The 19785-nt window shown below is 48.9% G+C and overlaps 1 protein-coding gene across 8 annotated transcripts in view; it reads left to right on the top strand.

Moving 5' to 3' along the window:
* Positions 1 to 19785, top strand: part of NBEAL2 (neurobeachin like 2) — a 220973-nt gene that overhangs the window by 164575 nt on the left and 36613 nt on the right. For 7 of the 8 annotated variants that reach the window (XM_081834115.1, XM_081834111.1, XM_081834114.1 and 4 more), the window contains 10 exons: positions 109 to 287; positions 1253 to 1412; positions 3228 to 3365; positions 4160 to 4465; positions 5326 to 5475; positions 8210 to 8367; positions 10343 to 10467; positions 11708 to 11828; positions 12621 to 12778; positions 19356 to 19489. In XM_081834115.1, coding sequence (XP_081690241.1) covers positions 109 to 287; positions 1253 to 1412; positions 3228 to 3365; positions 4160 to 4465; positions 5326 to 5475; positions 8210 to 8367; positions 10343 to 10467; positions 11708 to 11828; positions 12621 to 12778; positions 19356 to 19489 — 1629 coding nt within the window. The remainder of the gene's footprint in view (positions 1 to 108; positions 288 to 1252; positions 1413 to 3227; positions 3366 to 4159; positions 4466 to 5325; positions 5476 to 8209; positions 8368 to 10342; positions 10468 to 11707; positions 11829 to 12620; positions 12779 to 19355; positions 19490 to 19785) is intronic. The other variant, XM_081834113.1, reaches the window with a different exon arrangement.

The following is a 19785-nucleotide window of genomic DNA, read 5'->3' as shown; positions in this document are numbered from 1 at the left end:
CGCAGGGGAGTCTCTCCACCCCCTTGGTCCCATCTCTTTTCTGAACCTTTCCCAAGCCTGCACAATTCCTTTTGGGGTGAGCTCACCTGTTGCTTCCTTCCTCCGCAGCAGACGCCCGAGGAAGAACTGTGCAACCTTCTCACCAACATCGTCTTCTCTGTCACCTGGCGAGGGGTGGAGGGCTGGGACGACGCGGCCTGGAAAGAGCGCGGGCAGGTCTTCTCGGTCCTCACCAAGCTGGGCTCGGCCTGCGAGTTGGTGCGCCAGCCGGACGAGATCAAACGCAGGTAAGGCGTGGCATTTGAGGTGGGCAGAGTGTCGCCAGTGGAGCCAAGGCAGGGTTAACTGCCCTGCACTGAATCCAGAAATTCTACCTTTTCTGGGTGCCTTTGGAAGAAAGTATGCGTTCTGTTTTCTAAAAGTCAGATGGTGTTTATTTCCTTTACATCAGACGGAAGGGCGTTCCACACAGCGGGTGCCACCACCGAGAAGGCCCTCTGCCTGGTTCTCTGTAACCTCGCTTCTCGCAGGGAGGGAACCGCCAGAAGGCCCTCGGCGCTGGACCTCAGTGTCCGGGCTGAAAGATGGGGGTGGAGACGCTCCTTCAGGTATACTGGGCCAAGGTAGTTTACGGATTTAAAGGTCAGCACCAACACTTTGAATAGCGCTTGGAAACGTAATGGGAGCCAATGTAGGTCTTTAAGGACCGGTGTTATGCGGTCTCGGCGGCCACTCCCAGTCACCAGTCTAGCTGCCGCATTCTGGATTAGTTGTAGTTTCCGGATTACCTTCAAAGGTAGCCCCACATCATATTATTATTATTATTATTATTATTATTATTATTATTATTATTGATTTATTTTCATTTATACCTCACCCTTCTGGCTGTGTTTCCCCAGCCACTCTGGGCAGCTTACAGCAATATAATAAAATACAGTAATTCATCAAATATTAAAAGCTTCCCTAAACAGGGCTGCCTTCAGATGTCTTCTAAAAGTCAGGTAGTTGTTTATTTCCTTGACATCTGATGAGAGGGCGTTCCACAGGGCGGGTGCCACCACCGAGAAGGCCCTCTGCCTGGTTCCCTGCAAACTTGGCTTCTCGCAGTGAGGGAACTGCCAAAAGGCCCTCGGCTCTAGACCTCAGTGTCTGGGCAGAACAATAGGGGTGGAGACGCTCCTTCAGGTATACTGGACCAAGGCCGTTTAGGGCTTTCAAGGTCAGCACTGCCTCACCTCTCTTTCTCTCCCAGCCTCCTGGAGATGATGATGGAGTCGGCGCTGACGGACATCAAGGAGGCCACCCCCGCCATGCTGCCCAGCCTCACGCAGAATGCTCTCAAGCTGCTTCGCCTCCTCCAGGACTTCCTGTTCTCCGAGGGCCACAGCAACCAGGCCTTGTGGAGCGAGAAGGTTGGTGGAAGCTTTCTAGCTGGATTCAGGGGCCTAAATTATCAGGTCTCCTCCTCCTCCTCTTCCTCCTTTGCAATGGCAACGCAGATCTGTGCATCTTTGGTGCTGCCGCAAGTCACTTATAGCATCCCAGTTGTCTGACCGCAGGAGCTTGCATACCCTGCTTTATGCCACGATGGCGATCCTGGTGCCTCTAGATTAGGGGTCAGCAAACTAAGGTCCATGGGCCGGATCAGGCCAAATTGCCCTCTGGATCCGGCCCGCCAAATTTTTTTTCCGGGCAGCATCCCCCCCCGCACACTGGCACCTCCTCCCTCCCTCTTCCTGGCTTCTCGCCGCCCTGCAGAGGAAGGGGGCTGGGCTTTGATAGGAAGCCTCGCTGCTCGCCTGCCCGCCTCTCCACATGGCTGCCACGCTGTGGGCTGGAGCTTGGCGTGCCTGCTGGCCCCATGGCTGGCGCCCGGGAAAGCTGGCCCCGAAAGGAGAGGCGCCACCAGCACTGCCGACTCCCAATCACCGACAGAGCGGCGGTGGAGGTAGGAAAGCAGGGGGAGGGGATGGGCTGGGGAGAAAAAGAAGCCCCCTTTGCTGCGTGCGTGCGCAGTCCGGTCCGCCACAAGGTCTGGGGGACGGTGAACCAGCCCCCTCCAAAAAAAGTTTGCTGAGCCCTGCTCTAGATGGTGCCGCACTACAACTCCCATCATCCCTGTGTCAGGAGCTCAGCCTACACTCGAGCAGAGGCCAAAATGAGTGAAGAATCACAGAGGTCTCCCTCTCCTGCTGCAACAAGCTCCTGTCCCCTTTTGTCTCCCAGAACCAGAAGAGGCATGAAGAGGGCAGAGGAGGGTTTGGTGACATGCCGACTCAAGTCTCTCATTGCTTGGGGAAAACCCTGGAGAGGAGGGGACTTGAGCCACTGTGTGGAGGCAGGGGGGACCTTCAGTCTCTGCAACGGCTTCATAGGGGCAAGACCGACCGGAGATGGTTTGCTGTGCTCATTAGGCCTGATAGATCATGCTTTGTCTAATAAAGAGTTAACTCCGGCTTGCTTGGTGTGATTTCCTGCTGGCTCACTCCTGACCCTAGGTGGCTTTCTGAATCCTCCGCCTTCAGGGAGCGTAAGAGGTCGGTGTGGCGATCACACAGGGTCCCCGGACGTTTCACCGTCTATTGATCCCTTCTGCCACCGCTTTATTTCTCGCCGCCGCCACCCAGACCCTACCTGGGACAATACTGAGTCCAGTCCTTGTTAAATTGGAACATATTTATTTATCGCAGTTTAACAAGCGTGTGGTTTCCTAAACGGTATCGGTCAATTACAGTCATGGGGTGCCTATCCAGACCTATAACTTCCGCTATCTGCTCTCTCTCACTAAATCACGTCTCAGATATTTACTCGTCTTCCTATCTCCTTACTGTTCCTGACTCAACTTATTTCGCTTGCACGTTAAAGTGCAAGTAGATAAATAGGTACCGCTCCGGTGGGAAGGTAAACGGCGTTTCCATGCGCTGCTCTGGTTTGCCAGAAGTGGCTTAGTCATGCTGGCCACATGACCCGGAAGCTGTACGCCGGCTCCCTCGGCCGATAAAGCGAGATGAGCACCGCAACCCCAATTCCCCCAATCCCAATTCACTCCCACTCCAACCAACCACCCAACTCCCAACGAACTCCTCCCAGAGCTGGTTTTATAGCCCCTCTGACTCCACCCCCTGGGTCCTGATTGGGTAACCTGTTTAACTATTTCACCTCCAGCACTCTCATATGTCGGCCGTCCTTGCATCTTCATATTCTGCTTCTCTCTTCCTTGGCTGCAGGTTTATGAGGGGGTCAACAGCCTGTTGGACAAACTGGGCGTCTGGCACCACTTGGCCAACGGCACCTCCGACTTGAAGGAGATGGCCCAGATCGGCTTGCGGGTGCTCATCGGATATATCTCACTGGAGGACCTACAAGTAAGTTGTCCAGCTAACTTGGGGGGGGGGCCATCCTCCTCCGTCCAGTTCCTGGTGATTCCGGGCTGCTTTTGCAACATGTGCAAAAGATCTCCCCCAGGTTTGCCATGTTTTTTTCTTTAAAGGAGCAGGGACCAAGCAACAGGCGCTCACCCCGTCGTGGGGGTTCGAACCGCCATCCTTCTGATCGGCAAGCCCTAGGCTCTGTGGTTTAACCCATCCCTAATCTATGAACATAAAGATAGTTAAAAACAGCACAGCCATTTTTAAATAGTTTTTTGGGGGGGTTATTGGGTTGTTGTATTTTATTTTGATGATGTATTTTGTGGTTTAATATTTTGATTTTACAGTGGTGCCCCACAAGACGAACGCCTCGCAAGACAGAAAACCCGCTAGACGAAAGGGTTTTCCGTTTTGGAGGCGCTTCGCAAAATGAATTTTCCTATGGGCTTGCTTCGCAAGACGAAAATGTCTTGCGAGTTCCTGCAGGGTTTTTTCCCTTTCCCCCCCCCCTTTTCCTAAGCCCTAAGCCGCTTATCAGCTGATCCGCTAAAAGCCGCTAAACCACTAATAGCGCTAATCCGCTGAGCTGTCAATGGGCTTGCTTCACAAAACGAAAAAATCGCTATACGAAGAGCCTCACGGAACGGATTAATTTCGTCTTGCGAGGCACCACTGTATTCTGTGAACCGCCCTGAGACCTCCGGGTATAGGGCGGTATATAAATTCAATGAATGAATGGCCGGCTCTTCTGTTCCTTCCCGCCTTGAACCACCCCTCTCCTCCCTCCCCAGTTGCAATCCATGGCCTACGTGAAGCTCCACAGCCTCCTGCAAACGGCCTCGGCCCCCAAGAAGGAGGAGGCCTGTTACGTCCTGGGCAAGCTGGAGACCCCCCTGCGCCACTCGCTGCACACCAAGTCAGAGACCTTCTCCTGGCTGGTGCCCATCATCCGCACTTTGATGGACAAGTGCTACGACACCCTGCAGCTGCAGCACTTCCTCCCCTCCCTGCCCCCCACCAACGGCAGCCCCACTTTCTACGAGGACTTCCAGGAGTTTTGCACCACCCCGGAGTGGACCGCCTTCATCGAGAAGCACGTAAGTGATTGACTTCCATCGCTGATGCCGCACTTCCTGTATACGTTTTAAGCAAGAGTGTATCTGTTATTCCGTACTCTCATATTGAGATACAGTGGTACCTCGGGTTAAGTAATTCGTTCCAGAGGTCCGTTCTTAACCTGAAACTGTTCTTAACCTGAAGCACCACTTTAGCTAATGGGGCCTCCCGCTGCTGCCGCCGGGCCGCCGGAGTATGATTTCTGTTCTCATCCTGAAGCAAAGTTCTTAACCCGAGGTACTATTCTGGGTTAGCAGAGTCTGTAACCTGAAGCGTATGTAACCTGAGGTACCGCTGTACTCCGTTTGACTGTATGAACTGCTTGTGTATTACAGCCTGTAGATATTTGTATATATAAAGTTAAAGGGACCCCTGAACATTAGGTCAAGCCGTGACCGACTCTGGGGTTGCGGCGCTCATCTCGCTTTACTGGCCGAGGGAGCCGGTGTACAGCTTCCGGGTCATGTGGCCAGCATGACTAAGCCGCTTCTGGCGAACCAGAGCAACGCACGGAAATGCCGTTTACCTTCCCGCTGGAGTGGTACCTATTTATCTACTTGCACTTTGACATGCTTTCAAACTGCTAGGTTGACAGGAGCAGGGACCGAACACCGGGGCTCACCCCGTTGCGGGGATTTGAACCGCCGACCTTCTGATCGGCAAGCCCTAGGCTCTGTGGTTTAACCCACAGCGCCACCCTGCTGCTCTTGAATAGGACTAGGCTGAATAGAACTCCGTATGTGGCTGTTTGACCCGCTGCCTCTGTGCCATTGGATTCAGAGGTTTTTTTTAATAAAAAAGGGCTCTTGATGGATCTTCCCCGGTGGGGTCTCCTCCACAGGTGCAGCCCACCATGGCCCAGTTTGAAGTGGACACGTTTGCCAAGAGTCACGACCACATGTCGAACTTCTGGAACTCCTGCTACGATGCCTTGATGAGCAGCTCCCAGACGAGGGAGAAGGAGAAAGCAGAGAGTAGGAGAAGGTTCCAGGTAGGCAGCGATGGACAGGCACCCTGCGCTACAACTCCCACAGCTGGGATGAAATTGAAATGGAAATACTTTATTGTCACTTGTACAGCTTGTATACCGTGAGATTACATGAGCACCCCCCCCACTCAGCTCTCACCTTAGTGAGGACGTCACTTGGAAAATCAACATAACTCAGGTGGTCTGAAAGGCCCAACAGAGACTCCATTTCCTCAGGGTCTTGCGAAAGAATAATGTTAAACAACAACTGAGGAACTCCTTTTACCAGTCCACAATAGAAAGTGTCCTCTCATATTGTATCACAGTGTGGTATTCTGGCCTGACAGCCACGGACAGAAAGTGGTGGTGAATACAGCCCATGATATCATGGGCTGTCCCTTGAGCCTGCTAGATGACATTGCAAGGGATTGTTGCCTTAGGAGAGCGAGAAAAATTCTCAGGGGTGACTCACAGCCCGGCCATCACCTCTTTAATCTTCTACCCTCGGGCAGGAGATATAGAAGTATAATCAGTCGTACCAACAGGCTAAAAAACAGCTTCTATCTGTGGGCTGTTGAACAGAATTTTTTAAATTTTTTTTTAATAATAAATTTTTATTCACATTTTAAAAGTTACAAAAAATACAGAACACAAAAAACACTCAGACAAGAAAAGAAAAAACAGTACATATAGGCAAAAAACAAAAAGAAAAAGAAAAAAGATAAAAAAACAAATCCAACCTGTGTATCTGAAGAAGTGTGCATGCACACGAAAGCTCATACCTAGAACTAACTTAGTTGGTCTTTAAGGTGCTACTGGAAGGAATTTTTTTATTTTGTTTTGACTATGGCAGACCAACACGGCTACCTATCTGTAACTAAATCCAATCTTTAACTCACTTTCTTACATTCACTTATTTCCTTGACTTCCTCACCCCTCCCATTTTTGTATTCTAATTCATTTAGATATTCCAGCAAATCCTTCCAACTTTGTTTTTATCATAATAATTTGTCTTAACATATTCTAATTTTACCTTCTCTCTTTCAACAATTCATCTTTACTTAATCCTTTATATCTTTTCTGCTAAAACCACATAATTTTCTTTTCCCAACATCTTTCTAACAGTCTGTTGAACAGAAAATAACATAGCGAAACTGACGTGAGGTGGTGTGTTGTTCGATAAGAGATTGTGGGTCTTTTTGGGGGGGAGGCTCATTTAATTTTATTGTACACAGGTTGTACAATGACAACAATAATAATAAAAATCTTTAAAAGGTGGCAGAAAGTGGATGGCTCGAGAATAAACAGCCGAGATGGCGCAGTTTTTCCTATATAGGGTGTGTGTTAATGGATGCAGTCTCAGAGGCTCATGAGGACGCTGTCCTGTAATGTGTTGCAATATGATCACATCTTATGTGGGGGTTCGGTGGATTATGCGGATCCTCAAAATCGCATCGAACTGCCCTGAACGAGCATCTCCTTACCCTTTCAGAGCTGGCAGAATGAGCGGGCCTTTTCTGATAAGCATGGCAAAGTCGACTCGGTGCGTCAGCTTGGGGATGCTCTCACGAGATCTCGTTGGGCCGTCCGAATTCCTGCAAGATCTCCTGGGACCATCCCTAGGCTCCCAGGAGCTAGCTGGCATGCTGAACAGGCCTTTCCCAGTGAGGCAGGCAGCAAGCATTAAAGCTCATTTTGCTCCAGGGAAAACCTTGTGTGCACTTAATTATCATGATTTCAGCTTCGTAAGAGGCTGAAATTGCACCAGTTAAACGTGCAAATTGCAGAATGCACAAAAAAGTATCCTTTTTTTGTATACCATATACTTTCATCTGGCGAATACAGCTTTGTTAATATACAATTTTTCAACTGCCTTTTTATCAGCTCAGCTTCGTAAGAGGCTGAAATTGCGCCAGTTAAACGCGCACATTGCAGAATGCACAAAAAAGTATAATTTCCCGACAGAAGATACACAAAACGTTTGAGTATGATAAAGCTTTCTAATATTAGAAGCCTGGCGGTTTGTGAATCTGGTTCGAGGCTCCTTAACCGAACCCCCAGACAGGGAATTTTCTCCCACCTCGAATTATTACTATTATCACTCCTGGCATGTGATTGAACCCCACTCAAAAACTAGTGGTTGGCCCATCAAAGATAACAGATTTGGACAACATCCCGGAATTGGAACGGAATCAGACGAAGCTGAGCTGATAAAAAGGCAGTTGGAAAAAATGTATATTAACAAAATTCAGCGGATGAAAGTATATGGTGTTTGACATGAATGAGAATCCCGGACCCAGGGACAAAAAAATAATATTGAGATGTTAATATCGAGAAGCAGGACTAAGATGTGGAGATATGCTCCAGAGATCCAGACCGTGGGGAGCCCCAAGAAATTAATAAATACAATTTGGACTATAATTTGATCTTTTTTATTTTAGTTTTTCAGTTTTCTAATTGGGGTATTGTGGTCGGATATTTAATTGGATGTTTTTTATTGGAAAATCAATAAAAACGATTTTTACAAAAAGAAACAAACTAGCGGTTGCCCTTAGGTGAGCTTGAAAATATCCCGGCATCAGTTGATAGTCTCTCTCTCCCTTTCTGTTTCCATGGATGAACCGTGCCTTTCTCTTGCTCCACCTGCAGCAGGGACCCCCTTTCAGCCGAGGGGACCCCTGCCCCATTCCCCTTCCCTTCATCACCCTCTTGCCCTTTTCTCCCCCTCTCCCTCTCCTTGGTTTCCCCCTTTTGCCAGGAGTTGATCTTGGAGCCAGTAATGAAGAAGGCCAAGCATGAGAACATCCGCCACACCAATATGCTGAAGCAACTCAACAACCACCAGAACACCGTCCTGAAGCAATGGAAGGCCTTGAGAAGACTGCTCACCTCCCAGCGCTCTGCCTGGGCCGATCGGTAGGGCTCTTCTCATTCCTCCGCTGGTCTCCAGCCGCCTTGGCCGGCAGCCGGACGGGGCAGGTGACCTTAGAAAAGCTGTGCTTCTGCGTAAGCTATTGAGGTTGAATCCTGACAAGTCAGAAGTACTGTTTTGGGGAGACAGGAGGCGGGCAGGTGTGGAGGACTTCCTGGTCCTGAATGGGGTAACTGTGCCCCTGAAGGACCAGGTGCGCAGCCTGGGAGTCATTCTGGACTCACAGCTGTCCATGGAGGCGCAGGTCCGTTCTGTGTCCAGGGCAGCTGTTTACCAGCTCCATCTGGTACGCAGGATGAGACCCTCCGTGCCCGCAGACTGTCTTGCCAGAGTGGTGCATGCTCTGGTTGTCTCCTGCTTGGACTACTGCAATGCGCTCTATGTGGGGCTACCTTTGAAGGTGACCCGGAAACTGCAACTAATCCAGGCTTTGCAATTGCTTCCAGCCCCGGGATCTCTGCTTTGGAGAACATTTTATTTTATTTTATTTTTAATGGATTGGACTGCTGGTGATGGGGTAGACCCAGGGAGCAGCCTTGGCCAACCAGGGGTGGATGGGAATTGTAGTCCAAAGCACCGGGGGTGGGGTGGGGAGCCAAGTTGGTGAAGGCTGCCGGAAAGCCGTTGCTAGGCTAAACTGGCTGTTCTGGTTTACCTAAATAGGCTTCCTCTGGCATAAAGTAGCTATTTATGACTCTAGATTTGAAGGATTCCCTGTACAGGGAAGCTTTTAGTTGTACCTTTGGTTGTCGAACGCCCTGGAACTCGGTCGTTTTGGCTCCCGAATGATCGTAACCCGAAGCAACTGTTCGGTTTTTGAATGTTCTTTTGGAAGCCAAACGTCCGGCGGGGCTTCCGATTGGCTGCTGGAGCTTCCTGCAGCCAATCAGAAGCCGCGCTTTGGAAGTTGAACGGACTTCTGGAACGAATTCTGTTCTACTTCCAAGGTATGACTGTGTAATGTTTTATTATGTTTTTATATACACAACACAATAGATAAACTTTATTCACATTAGCCAACTGCTATAGCAACATCAAACAAGCAATATATACAAATAAAATATATACAAATTAAAAAAAGACAGCAGTGGGTAAAAAGGGCAATCAAATGACCAAGATTATCGTTCAGATAGTGGTCCTTAATCTCACTGCACCCTCGATAAACCTAGCAACCTTTGCTGTGTTGTCTGATCATTTTTATCTAATAAAAGAAAGAACAATGTGGCCTCAGAAGGGCAGCCTGGGATGGTAAGTAAGAATGGGGTGATGATCTCATTCCTCAGATCTTTATAAAGTGGACAGGACAGGAGAACATGAGCCACTGTTTCCAGATTGCCATCTCCACAGGGGCAGAGTCGTTTCTCAGTTGGAATCTTTGGGTATCTGCCCTCAAGATGGCAGAGGGCATCACATATAATCTGGCCAGTGTGAAGGCTGTTTTTACAGTGGTGCCTCGCAAGACGAAATTAATCCGTTCCGTGAGGCTCTTCGTCTAGCGGTTTCTTCGTCTTGCGAAGCAAGACCATTGACAGCTTAGCGGATTAGCGCTATTAGCGGTTTAGCGGCTTTTAGCGGATCAGCTGATAAGCGGCTTATCAGCGGATCAGGTGATAAGCGGCTTAGGGCTTAGGAAAAGGGGGGGAAAGGGGGAAAAACCCCGCAGGAACTCGCAAGACATTTTCGTCTTGCGAAGCAAGCCCATAGGGAAATTCGTTTTGCAAAGAGCCTCCAAAACGGAAAACCCTTTCATCTAGCGGGTTTTCCGTCTTGCGAGGCGTTCGTCTTGCGGGGCACCACTGTATATATGTTGGAAGCCTCCCAGAGTGGCTGGGGCAACCCAGTCAGATGGGCAGGCTATTATTATTATTATTAAGAAATGGCCTTGGCCTTATCCTTCCTCTTAATACCCAGGATTCTGGAGGAGGGGACCTTACTAACTCTCTCTCTCTTTCTCTCCAGAAATCCTCCTGAGATCCACTGGAAGTTGTCATGCGCCGAGACCTACTCTCGAATGAGGCTTAAGCTGGTACCCAACTACAACTTTGACCGTCACACGGAAGCCAGCGCTCTGCGTGACAATCAGGGTAAGGAGCAGCCTCCCTGGGAGTAAACAGACAGCTTTAGGTGACGGCCCATCGCGCGGCCCCATTTCTGTGAGCCAGCATCGGTGTGGCCGACTAGGGACCAGGGTTCAAATCCCCACTCGCTCGTGAAGCTCCCTGGCTAAGCTTGGGCCGGGCGTCAGTTCTCAGTCTTGCCTACTTTTATCTTTGCGGGATAAATACGGGGAGGAGAGCCCCAGACCCCTGCCTTGACCTTGGGGGGAAAGGTGCAATATAAATGCTGCAGTGAAAAATCATCCTCTTCCTGCATTGGACTAGAGGACCTTTCCATCTCTGCAGTTTTGCTTTTTCCCAATGCAAATTTACAACAAAAATTACAAACATTGAATCCAAAATAAAACAGTACAAACAAGGGAGGGGGGAGAGACGCAAGAGGAAAAAAGCACAAACAAAAAGCAAAAACACACACCTACAAATAAAACCATATCATCATTTTAATTATTACGTACATATACACATATTGATTTCCTTCCTTTGTTCTAAGATCTCGAAATTTTTACTCTTTCTAAATTGTTGTGCCTAATGTAGATTACCTCTATCTTTATACTTTTTGCACCATTTTTCTCTTTCTTTAACCCTGCAAAGCTTCATGCGTTACATAAGGTAAAGGGACCCCTGACCATTAGGTCCAGTCATGGCCGACTCTGGGGTTGCGGCACTCATCTTGCTTTATTGGCCGAGGGAGCCGGCGTACCGCTTCTGGGTCATGTGGCCAGCATGACTAAACTGCTTCTGGCAAACCAGAGCAGCGCACGGAAATGCCATTTACTTTTCCGCCGGATAGGTACCTATTTATCTACTTGCACTTTGACATGCTTCTGAACTGCTAGGTTGGCAGGAGCAAAGACCGAGCAACGGGAGCTCACCCCGTCGCGGGGATTTGAACCACCAACCTTCTGATCAGGAAATCCTAGGCTCTGTGGTTTAACCCACAGCGCCACCCACGTCCCTTCATTCATTACATACCGATATGCTTACTCCAGAACAATGTTTTTTCATATACTCTTTAGCACATCCCCATTCTTTTAATAATTTTTGGTCTGGTAAGACGCACAGCGTTCTTAAGGGGACAATTGGTCCATCTCTGCAGTTCTGTGACTCTTAGCATTTGTTAATTGTCCCTCGGGCATTCAACCCCCTGTCCCAGTGCGGCCGTGAGGTCAGGGCCCTGATCCCTGCATTCATTTCCTCCACCTTCCAGGGGCCGATTATTTGCACAACCCGGCTGAGCCGATCCCCTTGGCCGTCGCCAAGGAGGCAAAGGTTAGCGAGATGCAGGATGACCAGCTGGCGGAAGAAGACCTCTCCTTCCTGGATAACCTGTGAGTTCTCTTCCGGGCAGCCGTGTGATAGATCGAATCCAATGTGGGGTTCACGCAGCACAGTTAAACTCTGGAACTCACTTCTGCATGGGGCACCAAACTGGGTGCCCTTAAAAGAGAGTTAGAAAAATGTAACGTGTATATAGAAGTAGTACGACTTATGCAACACGTTGGCGACTAATTGAAATCCGACATTATAAGTTCATCTTAGGTTGGGTAGTTTGTAAGTCTCTGTGGCTCTGTGTCCGTTCCAAAACCAAAGCGTTCCAAAACCAAGGCACGCTTTTCCATGGAAAGTAATGCAAATTGGATTAATTTGTTCCAGACTTTTAAAACAGCAATTTCACATGAATTTTACTATCTACCAAGACCATTGATCCATAAAATGAAAGCAATAAACAGTGTACTGCAGCCACACAATCAGTCAAATCAGTAGCTGAACTGGGCTCCACACAGTCACAAAAAACAAAAGCAAAAGAGCCGCAAAAACAAAAATGCAAAATGCATAGCAGAAACAGACAGACCTCAGCGTAACACTCAAAACAAAAGTGTGGCACTCAGATCGGAAGCATAACACTCAAAATGGAGCACGTTCGGCTTCCGAAGGAAGTTCGCAAACCGGAACACTTACTTCCGGGTTTGCAGTGTTTGGGTTCCAAGTTGTTTGAGTACCTAGGTGTTTGAGAACGAAGGTACCACTGTAATAATAATAATAATAATCCAGGTGGCCTTCCAATGAGGTATAAAGGAACACCAAGCATTACCTACCAATCCTTCGTCCATCTCTTCCAGGGTGGAGCCCAAAGAACAAAGTCAGAGAGAGAAGCTGGTGATCTCGGAGGACTGCGAGCTGATCACCATCGTGGCCGTGATCCCGGGACGGCTAGAAGTCACCACTCAGCACATCTACTTTTACGACAGCAGCTGTGAGAAGGATGAGACCGAGGAAGGTAAGGGCAGGGTGTGTGAGGTGACAATGATCCCAGGAAGCACTTCCAGCTACCCAGGTCTGGAGGCCAAAGTTCATGGCCTCTCCAAAAAGAAACAGGAATACCTCGGGTTAAGAACTTAATTCGTTCTGGAGGTCCATTCTTAACCTGAAACTGTTCTTAACCTGAAGCACCATTTTAGATATATAATAATAATAATAATAATAATAATAATAATAATAATAATAATAATAATTTATTATTTGTACCCCGCCCATCTGGCTGGGTTTCCCCAGCCACTCTGGGCGGCTTCCAACAGAGATAAAAAATACACTAAAATGTCACATATTAAAAACTTCCCTGAACAGGGCTGCCTTCAGATGTCTTCTGAATGTCAGGTAGTTGTCCATCACCTTGACATCCGATGGGAGGGCATTCCACAGGGCGGGCGCCACCACCGAGAAGGCCCTCTGCCTGGTTCCCTGCAACTTGGCCTCTCGCAGTGAGGGAACCGCCAGAAGGCCCTCGGAGCTGGACCTCAGTCTCCGGGTAGAACGATGGGGGAGGAGACGCTCCTTCAGATATACTGGACCGAGGCCATTTAGGGCTTTAAAGGTCAGCACCAACACTTTGAATTGTGCTCGGAAACGTACTGGGAGCCAATGTAGGTCTTTCAAGACCGGTGTTATATGGTCTCGGCGGCCGCTCCCAGTCACCAGTCTAGCTGCCGCATTCTGTATTAGTTGTAGTTTCCGGGTCACCTTCAAAGGTAGCCCCACGTAGAGCGCATGGCAGTAGTCCAAGCGGGAGATAACCAGAGCATGTACCACTCTGGCGAGACAGTCCGCAGGCAGATAGGGTCTCAGCCTACGTACCAGATGGAGCTGGGAAACAGCTGCCCTGGACACAGAATTGACCTGTGCCTCCATGGACAGCTGTGAGTCCAAAATGACTCCCAGGCTGCGCACCTGATCCTTCAGGGGCACAGTTACCCCATTCAGGACCAGGGAATCCTCCACACCTGCCCGCCTCCTGTCCCCCAAAAACAGTACTTCTGTCTTGTCAGGATTCAACCTCAATCTGTTAGCCGCCATCCATCCTCCAACCACTTCCAGACACTCACACAGGACCTTTACCGCCTTCACTGGTTCTGATTTAAAAGAGAGGTAGAGCTGGGTATCATCCGCATACTGATGAACACCCAGCCCAAACCTCCTGATGATCCCTCCCAGCGGCTGCATGTAGATGTTGAAAAGCATGGGGGAGAGGACAGAACCCTGAGGCACCCCACAAGTGAGCGGCCAGGGGTCTGAACACTCATCCCCCACCACCACTTTCTGAACACGGCCCAGGAGGAAGGAGCGGAACCACTGTATGACAGTGCCCCCAGCTCCCAGCCCCTCAAGACGGTCCAGAAGGATGTCATGGTCGATGGTATCAAACGCCGCTGAGAGATCCAGCAGAACTAGGAAACAGCTCTCACCTTTGTCCCTAGCCCGCCGGAGATCATCAACCAGTGCGACCAAGGCAGTTTCAGTCCCATGATGAGGCCTGAATCCCGACTGGAAGGGATCCAAATGGTCCGCTTCTTCCAGGCGTGCCTGGAGTTGTTCAGCAACCACTCGCTCAATCACCTTGCCCAAGAATGGGAGGTTTGAGACTGGGCGATAATTGGCCATCGTGGCCGCATCTAAAGATGGTTTTTTAAGAAGCGGTTTAATAACCGCCTCTTTCAGCGGGTCTGGGAAGGCTCCCTCACGGAGGGAAGCATTCACCACCCCACGAAGCCCATCGCCCAGTCCTTCCCGGCTAGCTTTTATAAGCCAGGATGGGCAAGGATCCAGGAGACAGGTGGTTGGCTTCACTCGTCCAAGCAGCCTGTCCACATCCTCGGAGGTAACAGATTGAAATTGATCCCACACAACTTGACCAGACAGGACTCTAGCACTCTCCCGCCCCGGCCCTGCTCCCACGGTGGAGTCTACTTCTTCCCGAATCTGAGCGATTTTATCTGCAAAAAAATTTGCAAAATCATTGCAGGAGAACATGTGGCCCGTACTGGGCCCCGATGTTACAGGTGGTTCCGCTAAATTGCGAACTACCTGAAAGAGTCTCCTGCTGCTGTTTTCTGCAGATGCAATAGAGGCGGTGAAGAAAGTCTTCTTCGCCATCGCTATCGCCACTTGGTAGGCTCGACGTTGAGCTCTAACCCGTGTCCGGTCAGATTCAGAATGAGTTATCCGCCACCGGCGCTCTAGCTGTCTCAATGATTTTTTCATTGCCCTCAGATCCGTGGAAAACCACGGGGCTCTCCGGGCTTCATGCAATCGGAGAGGGCGCTTCGGAGCCAAACAGTCAATAGCCCTGGTTAACTCCACATTCCAGCGGGCCACCAGGGAATCGGCTGAAAGGCCATCAACATGGGATAAAGCATCCCCAACCACTCTCTGGAAACCATTTGGATCCATTAAGTGGCGGGGGCGGACCATCCGAATCGGTCCCACCTCCCTGCAGAGGGGATGGGTCGCGGAGAAGTCCAGTTGCACCAGGAAGTGATCTGACCATGGGGCTTCCCGCTGCCGCCACACCACCAGTGCGCAATTTCTGTTCTCATCCTGAAACAAAGTTCTTAACCCGAGGTACTATTTCTGGGTTAGCGGAGTCTGTAACCTGAAGCGTCTGTAACCCGAGGTACCACTGTATCTCCTTTTTGTTTCTGAGCCCTGCCAGCTGCCATTGAACTTGATTTCACTGTCATGGAATTCTACTCAGTATTGATCCAGAGTAGATTCCAACGTATAGCTAGTGGAGTCAAAACTTAAACACGTTGTAGGATTCCCAAAAGTAGACCAGAGGCAAAGAATATTTCATCCAGCAGAGATTTACTGCTACTGAAGGCAGATGAGCAGAATGGTCACAAATCCAATACATTCAGGATTGGCCCTGTCTATAATAAATCCAGTTGCAGCAGACTTAACTTAAACTTACAATAAAGGTAAAGGGGCCCCTGACCATTAGGTCCAGTCATGGCCGACTCTGGGGTTGCGGCGCTCATCTCGCTTTACTGGCCGAGGGAGCCGGCGTACAGCTTCTGGGTCATGTGGCCAGCAGGACTAAGCTGCTTCTGGCAAACCAGAGCAGCGCACGGAAACACCATTTACCTTCCCGCCAGAGTGGTACCTATTTATCTACTTGCACTTTGACGTGCTTTCGAACTGCTAGATTGGCAGGAGCTGGGACAGCACAACGGTAGCTCACCCCGTCGTGGGGATTCGAACCGCCGACCTTCTGATCAGCAAGCCCTAGGCTCTGTGGTTTAATCCACAGTGCCACCTGCGTCCCCTAAAACTTACAATAACTTATAAGAAGTCTAAAACTTAACACTACGTACAGATCACCACACCAGAAGGAAGAGAGATAGAAAGAGAAAGTGAAAACAAGGCTCCTTCTGGCCCTACAGTGGTACCTCAGGTTACATACGCTTCAGGTTACAGACTCCGCTAACCCAGAAATAGTACTTCGGGTTAAGAACTTTGCTTCAGGATAAGAACAGAAATCGTGCTTCGGCGGCACGGCAGCAGCTTTAGGCCCCATTAGCTCAAGTGGTGCTTCAGGTTAAGAACAGTTTCAGGTTCAGAACGGACCTCTGGAACGAATTAAGTACTTAAGCCGAGGTACCACTGTACTTTTATAGTCAGCATGACCTTGTCAGAAGAGATAAGAGAACCACTTTAAGCCAGCTGCTGTGCTCAGCTTCTCTGAAGGAATAACCCAAACATCATGAACCTCCTGCTTGTTTCTTTCACACAGAGAAGCTTCCGGAACCCTCTGGAATTAATTAGAATAGGAAAGATCTCTACGCATCAGAGCAATACTTCCTGTACTAAGAAGTGCAAACTGAAAGTCACAAGGGCCCAGAGAAATCAGTGGTGCTTAGGTTGCAAACAGGTTGTTGAGATAGCACCCATGGGTCTCTCGCCAGAGGGTGCTGTTGTTGTTTTTTTGCTTACCGGGTTTTCCTTGCAGAGGGCAAATACAAATTGAGTGGGCTGGGAGAGAGGCTTGCATTTTGGTGTCCACAACCTTGTGTGAGTCGTGCAAAAATGTGGCATGTGTGAGGACACTCTCTCTCTCTCTCTCTCTCTCTCTCTCTCTCTCTCTCTAACACACACACACACACACACACACACACAGTGGCGATCACAAACAGGGGCCCCGGACATTTGACGGTCTATTGACCCTGTGCCGCCACTGCAATTGCTTTTTCCGCTGCCACCACCCTGTATCTCACGGGGACACACGGAGTCCAGTCAGTTGTTAACATAAACAAATAATCAAGTTTATTTATTTTTTTTGACATCTTTTTATTCATTTTCTATAACCAAATCACAAAAAGAAGAAAAACAAAAATAAACAACACACACCAAAGAAAAAAGAAAACATCAACCAATACAAAACACATGAACAAACCAGAAGACAAACATTAATTAACAACAAATAACGGTTGACTTCCCTCCATCTCGGTTTTGGGTTATGTAAATATTAAATCCATTCTGCAGTTTTTCATTTTATATCGTCTACACATCGCAAGGGTCATATTAAACCTACTGTGATTTTTACATCTCTAGAATTTGTTTCCATATATGTTATGAATTTGGTCCAATCGTCAATAAGCTTTGTACCTTTTTGCTGTCTGATGTTCTGCATCATTTTTGCCAAATCCATATATTCAAATAATTTAATTTGCCAATCTTTAACGGTCGGGATATTTGGGGTTTTCCAATTTTGTGCTAACAGAATTAATCAAGTTTATTTTTAAATGCAGGAACAAGCTTATGGTTTCAGTTAGTTTTTCTTGACAGTTTCTTAATCTTAGTTCCTAACAACTTCAAACTGGTTATTCCCAACTATCTATCTGACTCCACCTAGCAATTCCTCTCACTCTCTCTCAATACAACTCTATCAATCCATACCTAAACCTCCCTCTTCCTTCTTCAACGCCCAAACCTCAACCACTTTCAAAACCTCCCACTCTAACTTTTATTCCACCCTTGCATTCTCACTGGCCAATCACATCACACCCATTTTAACCCTTTCCTTATCACCCATCCTAGGAGGCAAACGCCACACACACACACACACACACACACACACACACACACACACATACACACCCCAATCCCACAATAAAGGTCCCACTGGAAGCAGCCCAGGTGGGAAGTGGGAAATTCAGGTTCCCATTCCTGAGTAGCCAAAGTTGCAGCTGTCAGGAGCAGGTCAGCAATAAATCACACGGAGTAAGTGAAGTTCACTGTTTCTGTTAGGAGAAACAAGTTGCTCTCTACTGCCAGGCCTCGTGAATGCAGCAACTCTTCCTAGAATCATAGAATCATAGAGTTGGAAGAGACCACCAGGGCCATCGAGTCCAACCCCCTGCCAAGCAGGAAACACCATCAGAGCACTCCTGACATATGGTTGTCAAGCCTCTGCTTAAAGACCTCCAAAGAAGGAGACTCCACCACACTCCTTGGCAGCAAATTCCACTGTCAAACAGCTCTTACTGTGAGGAAGTTCTTCCTAATGTTTAGGTGGAATCTTCTTTCTTGTAGTTTGGATCCATTGCTCCGTGTCCGCTTCTCTGGAGCAGCAGAAAACAACCTTTCTCCCTCCTCTATGTGACATCCTTTTATATATTTGAACATGGCTATCATATCACCCCTTAACCTCCTCTTCTCCAGGCTAAACATGCCCAGCTCCCTTAGCCGTTCCTCATAAGGCATCGTTTCCAGGCCTTTGACCATTTTGGTTGCCCTCCTCTGGACACGTTCCAGTTTGTCAGTGTCCTTCTTGAACTGTGGTGCCCAGAACTGGACATAGTACTCCAGGTGAGGTCTGACCAGAGCAGAATACAGTGGCACTATTACTTCCCTTGATCTAGATGCTATACTCCTATTGATGCAGCCCAGAATTGCATTGGCTTTTTTAGCTGCCGCGTCACACTGTTGGTTCATGTCAAGTTTGTGGTCAACCAAGACTCCTAGATCCTTTTCACATGTACTGCTCTCAAGCCAGGTGTCCCCCATCTTGTATTTGTGCCTCTCATTTTTTTTGCCCAAGTGCAATACTTTACATTTCTCCCTGTTAAAATTCATCTTCTTTGTTTTGGCCCAGTTCTCTAATCTGTCAAGGTCGTTTTGAAGTGTGATCCTGTCCTCTGGGGTGTTAGCCACCTCTCCCAGTTTGGTGTCACCTGCAAATTCGATCAGGATGCCCTTGAGTCCATCATCCAAGTCGTTGATAAAGATGCCCCTGTGAGACTGAAGGTTGCTGCCTTCCCACAGCTGCCTAAGTTTCCTACCCTCCAGGGCCCTTGCAAAGCAATCTGAGACTGTGCCAAATCGCCTGCCTGTGCTCCTCTCTCTTCATCCCTCTTCTGGTCCTGGGAGACCACAGGAGGCATGACCAGAATTCCTTGTGGGTTCCCCCGCTGGTTCCTCCCACCGTTCTTCTGCATTCCACCGGTCCATGGCAACAGCTGATCATTGTCTTTGGCTCTCCACACTTGAGAGATTAAGCACTGTGATCCTTCTCCCCCCAGGAATCGGCTACGACTTCAAGCGCCCCCTGTCTCAACTCCGGGAACTGCACCTCCGACGCTACAACCTCCGCAGGTCCGCCCTGGAGTTCTTCTTCATCGACCAGGCAAACTACTTCCTCAACTTCAAGAAAAAGGTAACAGCAGATGGGTCCCCCCTCCTCCTCATCATTTGATCTCCTAGTGGTAAAGGTAAAGGGACCCCTGACCATTAGGTCCAGTCGTGGCCGACTGGGGTTGCAGCGCTCATCTTGCTTTAATGGCTGAGGGAGCCGGCGTACAGCTTCCGGGTCATGTGACCAGCATGACTAAACCACTTCTGGCGAACTAAGCAGTGCACAGAAATGCCATTTACCTTCCTGCCAGAGCGGTACCTATTTATCTACTTGCACTTCTGTGCTTTCAAACTGCTAGGTTGGCAGGAGCAGGGACC

This window comes from Podarcis erhardii (assembly GCF_964252035.2).
Source record: "Podarcis erhardii genome assembly, chromosome: 12".
In the NCBI taxonomy this organism is placed as follows: Eukaryota; Metazoa; Chordata; class Lepidosauria; order Squamata; family Lacertidae; genus Podarcis; species Podarcis erhardii.
Note: the sequence above shows the minus strand (reverse complement) of the source record. Positions and strands in the feature narration are given on the sequence as shown.